The sequence below is a fragment of the Olea europaea genome, chromosome 1, assembly GCF_002742605.1.
Source record: "Olea europaea var. sylvestris chromosome 1, O_europaea_v1, whole genome shotgun sequence".
In the NCBI taxonomy this organism is placed as follows: domain Eukaryota; kingdom Viridiplantae; phylum Streptophyta; class Magnoliopsida; order Lamiales; family Oleaceae; genus Olea; species Olea europaea.
In genome coordinates, this window is record NC_036237.1 from 837,177 (window position 1) to 853,540 (window position 16,364).

Sequence of the window (16,364 nt, forward strand, 5' to 3'; positions counted from 1 at the left end):
ATGTGGCCAGTAAAAATTTAAGGCAAACTGTTGCGATTTAGTTAAAAATATAATGAGATTCCCGATACGAGTGAATTTGGATTTTCAAAATAGTGATGAAGCATCAAAGTATTCACCAAGTCAGATAACCATTTTCTTTTGTCAATAAAAAGAGCTAACCTTATATTCTGCATCCTGAAGTAGTAGAAGTTCCCCCACTGCTGAGAAGGCCCTTGTTGATGCTTTGCTATGTGCTGTTTATGAGCCCATTCCTGGTGATGTAGCAAGGCATAATCATCATTCGGGGAGTTATATTCATTACCATCTAATTTAAGACTATATAGATACGGACACAATTTTAACATTAGAAACTCAATATCGACTGTGCATTTCGGCAGTACTGGATCTTGTATCAATATCCAAATGCAATATGATTGGACTGGGGCAATACATGTTTGGCTTAAGCTTATGAACAATAAAGTTACATTTACTTCTAAACATGTTTGAATATGTTACTGTTTTCTTAACTCTAAGTGAAGAAACACTTATTTTGAAAGTAAGTTTAACTTATTTTAGAGTTTCCAATTTTGACCAACAAAAAAAATATATTTATTTTATAATTTTTTTGTTGATAAGTAAACTTTTAAGCCTAGCCAAACACATGCTCAAATCTATTGGTTCATTCTTAAATCTCACATAAGAAGCTGAGATAGGCAATCACCTGCTGATCATCCGGAAGGGGGTAGACATCGCCAAAGATTGTTACCCTTGCATTTGATAAGCTATTCCATCCCGGAATCTATGAATTATGCAAGTCAATGTAATCCATAGATGGAAAAACACAAAACAAAATATTGTAAAGCAAAATTTAAATTGCTAACCTGTACTACTACAGTGCACCTTGGGTCAGCTAACAAATTTCGAGTGTGTATGGCCAGTGGTGATAATGAAAATATTGGATCTGCAGGACCAAATATTGAAGTTATACGCCATGATAACCAAAAGAAAAAATTTTACTTTCTGAGAGTTAATCCATCCATTATAATAAAACTAAAGGGGGAGGAAACTAAAGAAAATAAGAATATCATGTAATACAAAATATAGCAAATAATGCATTACTTACGTCCCATTGGATCTGGAACAAAATCTACAAGTGAACCAAATGGATAACCATTCCTCCGGTGGTGCATTTGTGACATCATGGTGCACAAGTGAGCAAACCTAGCCTTGATTGATTGCAATGCAGAATGAATAACATAATTACTGAGAAAAAACATATAAGAAGCTCCTTGTTGAATAAATTGAAGCTGCTGGGAGTATTAGCTGATGAAGATGAACAAAAATTTATAAACAAATAAAAAATTTTGTCTTCTCCATTAAATTTCGAACCGCTAAGGCTGCCCTGGGCAAGCCATGAGCAGAAGTTGCATTTTGTACTCCCCCAGATATTCGCGTCCTGAAAAGACCGGCCCTTGTACCTCCCCCAGTCGGGCTTCCATGTGAGGGCATGGGAGTCAGTGTCTTAGTATTTCACATGCGTTCTATTCTCTTTTCGACACTTTGTTTGGAATCTGTATTACCCTTCAGAATATGAGAGAGGCCATCACAACAAAGCCGAAGTAGCCATTTGAAATATCCATTGATGGACTATGTCAAGAAAAAAAGTATCACGAACATTGCATACGCATATAATAGCCACCAGTATAAAAAAAAGGCTTTCTCAATCTCTCATCTACATTGAGATCAGACAAATAAACGGTTCATGCACATTTCTGATCAACAGAATGAGAAAACATGATCCAATTCAAAGGCCTCAATCCCATGCAGAAATATTATAATCATAAATTTTCTGACGAGTTTTAGAAGATTAAAAAGTCATGAGGTATTGTCTTAAAAAACTTAAGCAGGTATGGTTAGATTATGTTCCGTATTTAAAAACTAATCTAAACATGAGTCGTGAGGCACGTGCAGGGCAAAATAAATCGATGGCTGCCATATTCTGTGGTTCATTCCAAGCTGTGAACTTGCACAAAGGAATTCAAACATATGAAGCCAATCAGAGAACAAATGAACACACACACACACACCCCATTGCGCCCCACAATTAGACACTTCACTCTATTTAGTACAAATTACCTATAACAATTTGCTTAATATTGTTGTTTCAGAGCATGTCTAGCGAAGCTTAAAAATGTTATTTTATTGAACTTTTTGTTTCTACACGTTTGGCTATATTACCTTTCAACTTTCACTCTTAAGAATTAAGCATTAAAAATTTACTTTTTACTTATTTACAAATAGGTCAGTAAACTTTTGAAGCTTCGCTAAAAAAATGTTCGGATAAAATACATAGCAGAAAAAGTTACAATTTTTGACAATTTATTTGTTCGCAAATTACACAGTTCCAATACAACCCACAAATCCTGGCATCCAAAATAAGTAAAATTGCATCTATCCAATCCAAGAAGCACAAACAATTATTGATTGTTTATTTATTTTACCTGAGATAAAAATACAGTATCTTCAGAAACTAAATTAAATCCACCATTACAATTATTCAATATACATTCTTCTTCTTCACCGCCCTCGTCCGACATTTCACGCGCATGCGCCAGAAATCGAGATGCACTAACTAAAGACGTCGTTTTCTGTAAAACCATACCAATTCGTACAGACCCACAATGCTTATTGCCTGCTTTGATAGAATGAATTGGTGCTAAAGAGTTCTCTGCAAATTTGGGCCTACAGGTGGAGCTCGAAGGAGCTTCTGTGGCGGAATACGCACAAAAAGAAGCCATTTACGAAATGTATGTGTGTAAATAAACTGTTTGAACTTACACGCAAGTAGTTTCTGAGTTTTTTGAGGAAATTGGCAATGGGTTTTGCAAGAGCGGCCCTAAAATTTTGGGTGCACTGCGAGAATTTAAAATGGTGCCTTTTGAAGTAACTAAAACGTATATTAAAAAATTATATACATAACATACATAGATAAGAAGAACATAAATAAAGTTCAAAAGCATCTAATGAACTTCATCAAAACTTATACGTCATCAACAAAGAACCATTTAAGCTACTAATCTCTTCGTGTAATTCCATATAAGCAAACCTTGAAAAAAATATAAAAATCAAGTCAAGTGTAAAGCTTGAAATGCTACAAATCATGTAAAAATATTTCTTCTCGTATTTTTAAAAGCAAACTCACAAATTTAACTTTCGTAATCAATATTTCATAGAAAGTCTGCTCAATAATATCAAAACTAATCCATTTAATCGTACTTGTAACATGGTTGATCGCAAACAAGATTTTAATAACTTCAATTTTGAAATTTTTTTTTTCAGCAAGTGCAACAATAACAGGAATTAAATCAATCTTGATTCTTCAAAAATCTGTGTATCACCAATCAAACGAAAAGAGAGCCAAAGGGTAGTAAAAATTCAATGAATCAATTTTATCAGCAGATTTCACTTCACAGTTAATTGATTTCACTTATTAAATTGATAATTATAAATTATAAATAGTGAACCCATTTTCACAGTTAATTGATTTCACTTAACAGTAAATCTTTTCACAGTTAATTGATTTCACTTATTAAATTAGTAATTATAAATTATGAATAGTGAATCCATCTTCAGAACATTGAAAAAATATTAAAAAAGAATTTATATTTTCTTGAATATTCAGAAAAATTATTGAAGAAAAAATATGTTAAGGAAACAAAAACTCACTTGTAAGTGTTCAACTTCGTCGAAGGAAAATTATGTCGTGCTTCCTCATCCTCAGTCCTCACGCTCAGGCAAAGTAAATTCAAATTTTAAAAAGTTCTTACAAAGAGAATTCAAATCAGTGAAATCATGGAACGAGATTGACGAAAAGATAATAAAGAAAATATAACAAGTAATTCAGATTTTCAGCAAGGTTGAATGAAAAATATGAATTGTCAATCATCGCTTAAGGAAAAGAGAGAAATTTGTTGAGCCAAATTAAAGATTATTGGAGAAAAAGACGATTTCTCCAAAAAGATAGTTAGTTTCTCTCTTCTTTGTCTCAATTATCTTTGAGGAGTCAAGAACTATTCATAGCTATTATTTTGACACCAAAGAAGAGTTCGACTCAATGCTTTATTCTGTCCTAGTTGATCTGGGCAGTAAAGGTCGGAGAAGGGCAATCACTCATTTTTAAAACAAGCGTTCTTAAAACCAAAGAGTCGGGGAGGATCTGTTTGGAAAGTAAGAAGCCCCTTTGACATCTTTTCATCTGCAAATAAATTGTAATTTCATTTGAAAAAATGGAAACCTTTCTCATTGGATGATCATGATACTTCCCGAAAATTGAAATAGGCAATTGGAAAAGATGGTTGATTTTTAAAATTTTTTTTCTCAAAAAAGACAATTCGAAAAGGCGGTTGTTCAATTTTTCTTTCTTCTCTCAGTTCTCTGGACAGCCTGATCTCTTTTCGACTTTTCCCTTTTCCTTCACATTATTTAAGGTAAGAATACTACTTAAGAATATTATATTTCTTGGAAATTATAATTAGTTAGTCACAATATTCTTAATTTTAATATCTTATGCATAATAATAAAAATTTTATATTTTAAATATATAATTACAAATAAATATACAACTATAAAATTTTTTTTTTTAATGGTGCCCCTACAATTTTGAGGCCCTGTGCGGTCACTCAACTCACACACTCTCAAGGTTGCCTCTGGATTTTGTAAAGGAAGGGTTTTATTACTCTGGAAATAAACTGTATCAACTTGCACGCAAGGGTTTTTTTGCGCTCGTTTGACCCATTATTCGAAGTTATAACTGCACAAATAGTAATTTTTGTGTGATTAGTAATATGGAAAAGTTTTTGTATTTTTGTGCAATATTATTTAATTGGAGAATATATGGTTGATGTAAAGAAAAAATATATATATTATAATTTAATGAAAAATAACGAGGCCAAATTGGAGCAAAGGTTTTTTCCAGAAACAAGATGGGGAGACAGATATTGCAAGGGGAAATTATATGTCAGCATGTATTTAAAAATTACAATTCAAAAATTAGGTATAAAGTCTATTTGTTCAAATATCAGGTATTAATTTAATTATTTATATTAATAATAATATTATAAAATATACCCATCCCCAACCGCCTTACCCCCAAACCCTAATATTTTCTCTCTCTTCATTCTCTCTTCTTTTTTCTTTTCAAATATTGAATCGTTATCGAATACGACGTCGCGTTAACGGCGATTCTAGCATGACATCACAAATCTGCTTGCGATGGTTTTCATGTCGTCGTTGTATGGTGATGACGTACTACAATGGTGAGATGCTGGCAAGGTGGTGAATCTACTTAGGGTGTGGTAGTGGTGTTGATGTTTGTGAGGGTGGTAGTGATGGTTTAGGGTGATTTTGGTGTTGTTTTTTTTTTTTGGGGGGGGGGGGTAAAAAATTTTTTTTTTTTTTTTTTTTTTTTTTTTTTTTTTTTTTTTTTTTTTTTTTTTTTTTTTGTGTATACTGGGTGTTTGGTGGGGGTGGGGGGGTGGTTTGGGGGTTTTTTGGTGTTTTTTTTTTTTTTTGGGGGGGGGGGGTTTAAAATTGTTTTGTTGATTGTGCAAGTAGAGGTGTTGGAGGTTATGGCCGCCGTGAAAGAGGTTCCTCTGCCATAAACTCATTCTCGTCTCCACCACTCTCATTGTCGCACCACCGATGATGATGGACGCCGCTGCTATGTGCGTGGAAGGTGGTAGGGATTGGTTTGATTAGCCGATTTGGATGTTTTGATTGGCTGATCGGGATAGATGGAGAGACACGGCGAAAATGGTAATGTGTAATTGGTCAACTCGACTATTGATTTTAGGTATGAGGGCTGTTGAGTGATGCTGCATATTATTGTTCACAGGAAGATGGGGTGGCAGTGGTGTTGGATTTAGTGGTGATAGCTTTGTTGGTGGTGGGGTTGTGGTGGTGGCGACCGTGGCGTTGTGAGGATAGTCGCAAGTGGCTGTAGTGGCGATGGCGACAGTGTTGATGGCGATGGTATGTGACCCACTCTTTGGTTTATTTGTGATCAACTATTTAATTGTGATCTTTAAATTCGATAATTTGTGACTAAAAAATAATATGTGACAAACAAATTTGAAAATATGTGACCGGTAGATAAACCGTGACCTATATTTTTTATCCATGACCAATAAAATAAATTTTGACGTATAAATATTTTGATTTGTGATTTCGAAATAATCTGTGATCAATTTGATAATATGTGACCAATAAATAAGTTGTGAATAATTGTTGCCTTATTATATTTAATTAATAAGATATATTTAATTTTTAAATAAATACTTGATTTTTGTATTTTTAAACTTAAGACCTGGAATTTGATTTGGTGATAATAACTGATTTATGATTTTTTTCCCCCTATATTGCAATGGATGGAGTTGGTCTAAATATCATGAAATTAAATGGGCTCAAAACTTTCCGGACCGAATTCTGTAGGCCTTCCGGCCCCGAACTGCCTTTTCTTTTCTATTTCATCCCAACTAGTCTATAGGTGATTAGAATCCAAGTCAATGACCTAATCAGACTTTGGTCTTATCATAGGAGTTCTATTTACGATCCTTGTCAATTGGAAACATGATTTAGGACTGGTTTTAAAGACTTTTTCAAGAATCAAAAGATTAATAAGTTTCTTTTTAATCGATTTAGATAATTTTTTTGTAAGTAATTTGTCTAACTAAAAATGTCTTTAAAAAAAATTTAGCTTTAGTTAGCTTTCCCAAAATATTATTCCATACGAAGCAAAAGCTCCTTAAAAAATTAAACTGTTCAATTCAAGAATAGAAAAAACTGTAAATTGACTCGATGACGGTGATTTGACTTTTGACATATATTACATAACACTTTAAAAGAAAATAATGGACAGCCAACTCTGTATTTAAAAGAAAATTATGTCATGGTTCTTGTTGGGTTTTGATATCTAATAAATTCGAGCAATAATTTAAAATAGTTGACGAAAAATTTATTGACACAATAGGCTGGACTCGAATAAAAAATGACCTATAATTTTGGATGAATCAAGTTTGGGTTGGATGGTTTATTGTTAGGTGGATCATTTTAGTGGTAAGTTTGGACTTGGATATCAGCTCATTAGTTTAGGTTAAGTGGCAACCCATTTGCACAAATCTTGGCCTAATTGAGCAACCTAAGTGGTATGGCTTTATATTCATTTCTCTTCTCCAGTAGCCGATTTTGAGGGGTGTGTGTGCAAGAGAGAAAGAAACTAGAGAGAGGAGCGGACGGCTTAGGGGAAGGGGAGAGATTTCCACCATCTTTGCATCTTCTTCTTCCTACTCTTGCTAGTACTATCATCATCCATTCCTCTTTGTGGGGTTTGAGTTAAACTTGGAGCAACCAAATTGGAGGAAAGTTTTGGGTCAAGCTTTGGCGTATTTGGTATTTGTTTGGTTATTTTTTGAGTTCGGAATCAAGAATTCTCGAGCAATTTTTGCGACAAATGGTATTAGAACTATTTGTGTTGAGAAATCTATGATTTTTGGGGTGAAAAGGGGGCTGGAAGTGGTCCAGTTCCGAATTAGTGGATGCTGCCAAAGGGAGTGGCGATGCTATACGCAAAAAGGAAGAGACTCATAAAATGGCAATGAGCAGAAAACTAGATGGGAAATTGGAATCATATTTATAAACTGCCGGACCTATTTTTACATTTTTCAGCTAAATCACAGACCGGTTGGAAAAAAGGACCCCAACTGGTAGATTGTGCAGGTGGAGGCGCAGCTGTAGGTGGTGCTCGTGGCCGTCGACGCATCAAGCTTTGACGATGACATGTGGAGGCGCATGGAGGAGATTCTGCCAGTGATTCTTTCAGGCAATTTTCTCTAGGCCATGAGGAGGACCCTGCGGTATTGTTGGATTTCAATTTCGAGCAATACGGTAAAAGTTGGACGATTTTGCCCTTTGATGTTCGGGTGCCGTTTTATGTTGCCGCAGTTTTTGGAAGCTTTAGGGCAAATAATGATGATTTTAAAGTGGTGAATTCACATCTCTCGATATTTACAAACCTTCAGACGTGGGCCACTTGGTATTGTATTCTTTACCGTTTATTATTACAGTTAAAACTATCGTGTAGGATAACAATTTATTTTCGCATTAGAAATCATCGTGTAGGGTGACGTTAGGTATGGGGTTACCGTGAAAGGATAACCATTGCCTGTTGCCTTAAAATCACTTATATCCATCAATTTTTGATGGCCTCTGTGATCCCATAACCATCAACATGTATACACATTATTTGTTGAGTTTGATTCTAGAACTATGTTAAGGTTTAAAATGTTGATCTAGGAATTACTTATTAATTATTTACCTTAAATTTTTTGTGAATATGTTGTCAATCTTTTCTACACTGTTAGAATTGCATGTAACCTTAGCAAATTTTCTTTGACTATTTTGTGTGAATTATGTCCGTACTTTACTCGTTGTCATTATTTGGTATTGTTGACATATGTAAGTCTAAAAAAGTGCTGAAAGTAAGATGTGTTTTAATTGTGGAAAAATTTGAACATTATAAGATAAATTGTCATATGAATGATAATAAAAGGAAAGATAAGGTAAGAGGTGAGACAAATGTGGCTATAGGATCAGATGATGATCCTAGTGAGATTTATTGACAGTAAACTTGGTTACTACATGTGCATCTGTATGTAATTCTTTTTGCATGCATGCGATTGCTTAATTTTGTTGTGTTGATATATTACGCTTTCAACAATTTTGATGTGTATAATTGCATAAATTGGAGTGATTTTATTACTTTGTGTAATGTGTTTGCATGCATAGTGGGTTGAGATTTGTGGCGTACTCTTTTTGCTCCGTGAGGGGTGAGAGAGTGTGGTAGTGAAAAGAAAGATAGACAACTATTTTCTCCTTTTATCTTTGTGAGCCTGTGTGATTTGCAAAATTGTGTGAGACAGTCATGTAGAGTTATCTTTTTTTTCTCTTTGTAAGCCTTTTTTGTGAGTGTAGTGAAGTAACTAACTCTTTCTTCTATTCTCTTTATGAGTGTCACCTTCATCATTTCCTTTGTAAATTTTTTGAATGTTGGTCGTTGGAGTAACCTCATGGTGCGTGGGTCAATTTAAATTAAGCTCTAACCTTTGTGGTCGTCAAAGGTGTTGATTTACTATAGTTGATTTGTTATGCATTAGCAGTGTGTTGAGTGTCTTTTGATAATGTGAAGTATAGATGCCTGAAGGTGCATCAGTGATATGTACGAGGGATATGGAGTGTGGCATTTGGATCACGAGTGAAGAGGTGATTGATAAAAATGTTTTTGCATACTTATTTAGGTCACAAACATGACTTAATAACGAGTAAAATGATTGAATTGTAACTTAATCTCGTTATATTTGTGAATTGTAGAGAACATCGATGAACATGGTGAAATTCAGGAAAAAAGACGCGAAAAAGGACTAAAATGATGCAAAGTGAAAGTTTAAGGACCAAGGTGCAATTATCCAGAAGTTGACCTGATGAACAAATCAGAAACTGATTAAGCCAAATGCCAATTGGTGGTATATTGGGATGATGGAATGGAAAGAATGAAGAAAATATGCCAAGAAGTGAAGGATTCAAGTAGAAGGACCAAAATAAACCTCTTCAATAGTTGGTGCTACCCTCTATGCGGCCGCATAGAGGCAAACCGAAAACTAAATGTCACAAAACTTTTACTCTATGCGACCGCATAGAGATGCTCTATGCGGTCGCATAGAGCATTTTTATGGCCAAATTCGTAGTTTCCTTATTCTGCCGAAACTCTTATAAAAAACAATCTTTTTAGGATCCTATATAAACGAAAATTCGACCAGAATGAAGGGAACGCCATTTTTACAAGAAAAAAGGGAGATTTTGAAGGAGAAAACGAAGAGAGAACAAGAGGAAAACATCGCGCCAAGTGAAGATTCGATTGAAATTTGATTCGAGTGATCACGTTTCTTCAACTATTTTTGTATTTTCTTCTTTTTAGCATATTAGGCTAGATTTTTCATTGTTAGGAGATCGATGAACCTTGTAATACTATGTTTGATTTTCGATTTGGATATTTGACATATTTAAACACATGTTCCGGAATTGAATGATTTATTACGTTTTTATTTCCATATTATTATTGTGCACGTAATTATATGACTTTGGTGGCCTGTTTTATGTATTCGAAAGAAGGAAAATAAGTTCGACATAGTATAAATCATCATAAGGTTCGATAGGGGATAGAAATATACATCCATGCCTTGTTTGAATTGTTGGATATTCATGAAATCATAATGCATTCCGGTATGTTAGTATTCGTCATAGAGATATAGTCGAATCACAGATTGAGGTAGGTTTGGCATTGCTCGAGAGAGATTGCTAAATTAAAATAGGAATATTGATTCATCTTTTGTGGGACTGTGTGTCAAATCTGCACGATTGAAAATTTAACGAGTATTGCTTGGGAATTCGTGATCTTAGTGCGTTAGTAAATTCATTAATTCCATAAAATTCTCGTAGATTGTGTCCAAGTCATTTTGTAGTTAATATAATTCTCTCATTCATAATTGCATCATAGTTTACATCTTCTTTAGTTAAATCACAATACATCAATTTTACTTTCGTGTTTCGGTTAAGGTCATAATAGGTTGATTTGAATTAAATCAATCCTTGTGGGATCGATACTTGGACTCATAGTCCATTTTACTACTTGTTAATGAACCGTACACTTGTGGTGGGTTTTAAATCGAAACAAATAATTTCGTGAACAATGATTAAATGTCGAAATTAGGAGTGGGAACCGAATCGAACTGAATACCAATGAGAATTTTAGCTAGGAACCATTGCTTCCATAGTTAGCTAAGGAACTGAACCAATCGGTTTCGGATTGGTCCGATCTGGTTCTTTACATTGAAAATATCAAAATAAAATTTTCACTAGCAAAAAATCCAAAGATGCTACCAACATGATACTATTAACAAAATATAGAAGAATCGAACATAATATTCAAAGATTAAAAAAAAACTAAGTATACAAATTTAAAAACAATATCCAAATAATATAAGTTACTAGTGTTAAGCAATCATCAACTTATATAAACTGTATAGTACTCCAACGATTAAACAAACTTCCATCAAAATCAAAATCCTACATTGAATTGGACACCCTTAAAAAATTTATTGCAACTTTTGGTTCTGTTAGTTATAATTTGTAGAAATCTAGATTAAGTCATACATTTTATTGAAAAAATAAAGAATAAAAAATTCTATGAGAACCGCCCCATTCTAAATTGGGAACCGGTTGGTTCTTAATAATTTGTCCCGAAATCAAATCGTTGTTTAAAAGATTCGGAATTGATCCGGTAGCTCTAAGTGGTTCTGGTCTGGTTCTACCAGTTCCGAAAAAAATGCCCACTCCTAGTTGGAATCCTTTATCTATGAAAAGACTCTATACAGGTGGAGTGTGAGAGACGCATTTCTATCACTTTTGTTAGGTGGAGATCCATTATCCATATAGGTTGGAGAGAAGTGATGTGGTGATAGAGGATTATCCCGAGAACTTAGGATCTATGGTGATTTATCAATTAAACACGAGTTGAGTGATCATCTAGTGAGCGAGGAAAGAAGATACATGTTCTCAAGGTGGGAGCAACACGGAATGGGATATGATAAGTGTGATGAGATCTTTTTGTGGGAGTTATTTATACATTTGTTCCGTATGTGTTTGATTAATTTGGTGTTAATATGTTGCTCAACGTGAATGTGATTTTCTGAAATAATCTGTGAGTATTATCCTATTATATCGTCATCGTATGTTCATTTACTCTTGATTGATTACTGTGAATATCTACTTCTACTTGGATGTGACTTTAGTCCTGGTGAGTATATGGAGCAAATATGGTATGTATTTCAGGTTGAAAACACGAGGTAAGGACTGCAATTCTAATTTTATTAGTTACCTTGATTATACAAGTATAAGCTTTGTATTTTCTTTGTTTGCAGATTGATTGTGTATCAATGTAGAGATTTGTTTATTTTGATACCCATTAAATCAGGGCGATGATTTAAAAACAGTTGACTAAAAATTTATCGACACCATAGGCTTGGCTCAGAAACAACCTATAGTTTTAGCCCAAGTTTGGGTTTGATGGTTTTTGGTTAGTTGGACCATTTAGTGGTAAGTTTGGACTTGGATATTAGCCCATTAGGTTAGGTTAAGCGGCAACCCATTTGCATAGGTCTTGGCCCAGTTGAGTGACCTAAGTGGTTTGACTTTATATTCATTTATCTTTTCTAGCAGCCAGTTTTGTAGTGTGTGTGTGTGTGCAAGAGAGAGGAACGGATGGCCGACGGAAAGTGGAGAGATTTTCACCATTGTTGCATCTTCGTATTCCTACTCTTACTAGTACCACCTCCATCCATTCTTCTTTGTGGGGTTTGAGAGAAACTTGGAGCAACTAAAGTGGAGGAAAGTTTTAGGTAGAGCCTTGGTGTATTTGGTGTTCGTTTGGTTGCTTTCTGAGCCCGAAATCAAGATTTCTCGAGAAATTTTCGCGATTGTTCTTAACTCGTTATGCAAGTAACTAGTTGATATTCCATTTCTAATGTTTCATTATAGATGTACAATGCATTTTCAATACTGAAAAATCTTTCAAATTTATAAATTGTCATAGGTCTCGCATAAAATTTCTAGCCAACCCTATGAGTGACGAAACCTAATTTTATATGGATGAAACCACGTGACAATCTAATTGCATTTTTTCAACGATCTTAACAACAAGAACTTTGCTATTTGTACATTCAGAGTCGACACACCAGATGACACCGCCTCACAAGAGATGGCCCACACGTAATAAAATAATTGTGGGCCCCCTCTCTTGTGAGGGGGTGTCATCCGGGGTTATGTACAAATAACAAAACCGTTACACCAAATTGGTACAATTTTGACATCAATTTGAGGTGACATCTCTAATTATTAAGCCAAATTTTACATCACATAAATAGTAGTTTCTTTATTTTCTCATTGTTTTTCTCAACAAATTATTTATTTAATTAAAAATTATATTATTATTAAAATAAAAATTATGTTTAATGAAGTAAATATTGCATTTATTAATGAATTAAGAAAAAAATTTAAATTGAATACCATAATTAAAAAAAAATTACATTGAACGCACGAAATATTTACATATAATAAAAATCACTTCTAGTTTTGTCATTCATTTTCTCGGAATTTGTGGATTCCTTATCATTTATCACACTGATTAGAATTTACAAATAAATACTAATAAAATAATAATCACATTAAAATAAATATAAATCATTAAATACTAAAAGGATATAAAAAGAATTACAATTCGTTGTAATATAAAAGGGCACAACAAGAATAATGACTTAACACCAAATGAACAGTAATTACATGAACACCAAATTGGTGTGGTGATTTAGTATGTCATTGGAGTCAAATTTTATGCCAAATTTATACTAATTTTTTGTACCATTAGAGATGTCCTAAAAATAAAATCAATCATGAATCCACCTATCTCTAGTTTATGTGTCTTATCAGCAGGTATAAGGTGCAAACAATGAAAATTCTTTTTTACCTTAGTTCTTGCACTGGACCAGTTCTTTCTTGGTTTTTAATAATCAACCTTTTTTTTCTTGTCATCTCACGTTTGCTTTCAGCTTAAGATTTTCTTCCTAATTGTTCAGCAAGTTCAAAGAGTTCATCAAGATTCGTGATCATCAAGCATTTGACAGGTTTATGATCATGATCGAGTGCACAAACTGATCATTTACACAGATTGAAAAAATAGTGCATACTTTCTTAAAGCCCCATCCGATCTCCACTGAATCTGTTTCCGAGAGTACCCTCAAGAAAAAGAACCTTGTGTCGATCCATTTGTCCTATACTGTTTTGATGAAAATCATGGATGCTTTTGCTTCCTGTTTGTTTTGACGGACAGAGGCATAATTTCGCAGTTGTCGTATTTTAGTTCTAACAAATGAGGATATCAAACAAAATTTCAACTCTTTTCGGAATTCGATTTTGGCTTCTAAGCCTTGCAGGTGCTCTAATGTTTTTAGTAATGTGGACGCAACTGTGTGAAATTAATGATAGATTTCCTAGTACAAGTTTTCAGCTGCCTGTAAGAGTTCCCAGAAAAGGCCCTGATGATCCGCCAATCCTAGCTTATTGGATATTTGGCTCAAAAGGAGACAGTAAAAGAATCTTGAGGCTATTAAAGGCAGTTTATCATCCAAGAAATCAGTACCTTCTACACCTTGATGCTACTTCGTCCGACCAAGAAATGACCGCATTAGCCCTTTCCGTGCACTTGGAAAAGGTATTTCGCGTATTTGGAAATGTTAACGTTGTAGGAAAACGTTATCAGATCGACCCAATGGGGGTGTCTTCCCTTGCTGCGATGATTCATGCTGGGGCTTTGCTTCTTAAACTGGACAGAAATTGGGACTGGTTCACTACATTAAGCACCTCAGACTATCCACTTTTCAGTCAAGATGGTAAAATGAATGCTACACCTTTTAGGCTTATAATTAAATTTTTTAGCTTATTTTTCTTTCTTAACAAGGTTGAGTGCTATCCAATCTTCCATCCCGAACATGTTTATATATATATATATGTATGTATGTATCATTTCGAAAATCTCCTCTATTCTGTGCAGATATCCTCTATGCTTTGAAGTTCTTGCCTAGAGATCTCAATTTTGTGCACTACAAAAACAGCAATACCTGGAAGAAGTAAGAAAAAAGCCACTTTTATTACAATTTCTTTTCCTGCTTTGGTGTCTTGTTTTGACATATCTATACCAGAGTTTAAGGTGTCTGCTTATCCAATTAAGGGAAAAATCTAAGGTTTAGCAAAGCCTGAACTGCACTGATACGGAGAAAAGAGAAGAAAGAGATCAACCAATGCAACTATAGCTCTCTCTCTCTGTCTCTCTCTCTGTGGATATTCTCCAAGTTAGGAAAAACCTTGATCAGTCGCCAGAATTCTTTTCAAAATTTTGGAAACCTGTATTGTTATCAATGGCTGCAGGGCACTAATATCGGCTCTGTGGGCTTCTATACGTAAAAAAAGTGAAAAATCTTTAGGCAAAAAAATTGTAAAACTTGTCCTAGATAGTTTTAGCATCCAACCATATCAAAACCGACCCTTACCAAGTTACCATGCATGTCGGTTTACATTTTAACCAGCACCTTCAATTATTTAGTATTACTCGAATCTCTTGTTAAGAGATAAAATCTCAGTTCGAATAAAGATGAAAATATATACCAATTTATAAGGATTTGGATTACTCCTCTTTATAAGGTTGACATTTTAAGATGGTACTCCAATTTGTAATATCGTGTCAGAGTCTATTAAGCTCAATCGAGTAATTCGATCTGATTAAAACTTATAAAAATGAGTACACAAATTTCAACATTGATCCGTTCAAACAAGTCACTATCTTGCGAGGACATATTAAGAAATAAAATATCATATCGAATAAAGATGAGATAGATAATTTATAAGGGATTGTGCTTAGATCAATTTATAAGAGATTGCGTTATTTTTCTTAATAAGGTTGACCTTTTGAATACAAATTCTTAATATCTTTTCATTTACCATAAATTTATGTTGGGAAATGTATGCATTTGTGCAGGAGGCATAATGCTGGCCGGATTGTTGTAGACAGCAATCTCTATCTTAAAGAGAAGAGTGATATTCTCTATGCTGTAGAGACTAGAGAAATACCAGAGGCATTTCAAATATTTGGAGGTTGCTTTTAAGTAACTTATTTTAGGAAACATAATTTTTAAAGATGGATTATTTTTGCTTTCTTATTTTGGTTTTTGTTTTGAATTAGGTTCCCCTTGGATGATGTTAAGCAGGGCCTTGATAGAACATTGTGTGAATGGATGGGACAATCTTCCCAGAAAACTACTAATGTACTTGACAAATTCACTTTTCCCTCTCGAATCCTATTTCCACACAATCCTCTGCAACACACCCGAATTTCAAAACACGACTATTAACACTGATTTAAGGTACATTGTTAAGGACATTGCTATCGAAGTCGAACATGGTGCAATAAACATGTCAAGTTATGATGAGTTGTCTAGGCAAGCAATTTTTGCTAGGCCATTGAGAGAAAATGATCCAATGATGTTAGAAATTGACAACTACGTTCTAAAGCGTCCTCAAAAAGGAGTAGTGCCAGGAAAATGGTGCAAGCGCAGAAGAATGAACGATAGCACAAGAGTTCAAAAGGCCTATGGAGTTTTGTGCCCGACCTGGGGAGACATCGATGTTATTAGCAAAAGAATTCAAGGTATTAAGCTTCGAAAGTTTTT

General features: G+C 34.2%; 2 protein-coding genes across 2 annotated transcripts in view; one reads left to right on the forward strand and one right to left on the reverse strand.

The window, feature by feature from the left end:
• Positions 1-2,884, reverse strand: part of LOC111406412 — a 4,958-nt gene extending 2,074 nt beyond the window's left edge. Inside the window, exons 1-5 of the mRNA XM_023035865.1 lie at positions 2,481-2,884; positions 1,103-1,560; positions 861-940; positions 701-778; positions 160-251 (exon numbers count right to left, since the gene is read on the reverse strand). Of these exons, the coding sequence (XP_022891633.1) occupies positions 160-251; positions 701-778; positions 861-940; positions 1,103-1,256 (404 nt within the window). The 5' untranslated portion in view covers positions 1,257-1,560; positions 2,481-2,884. The remainder of the gene's footprint in view (positions 1-159; positions 252-700; positions 779-860; positions 941-1,102; positions 1,561-2,480) is intronic.
• A 10,746-nt stretch (positions 2,885-13,630) lies between these two features.
• LOC111400887 (beta-glucuronosyltransferase GlcAT14C-like) overlaps positions 13,631-16,364 on the forward strand; it is a 10,494-nt gene continuing 7,760 nt past the window's right edge. Inside the window, exons 1-4 of the mRNA XM_023028375.1 lie at positions 13,631-14,531; positions 14,693-14,768; positions 15,674-15,789; positions 15,878-16,358. Coding sequence (XP_022884143.1) covers positions 14,012-14,531; positions 14,693-14,768; positions 15,674-15,789; positions 15,878-16,358 — 1,193 coding nt within the window. The 5' untranslated portion in view covers positions 13,631-14,011. The remainder of the gene's footprint in view (positions 14,532-14,692; positions 14,769-15,673; positions 15,790-15,877; positions 16,359-16,364) is intronic.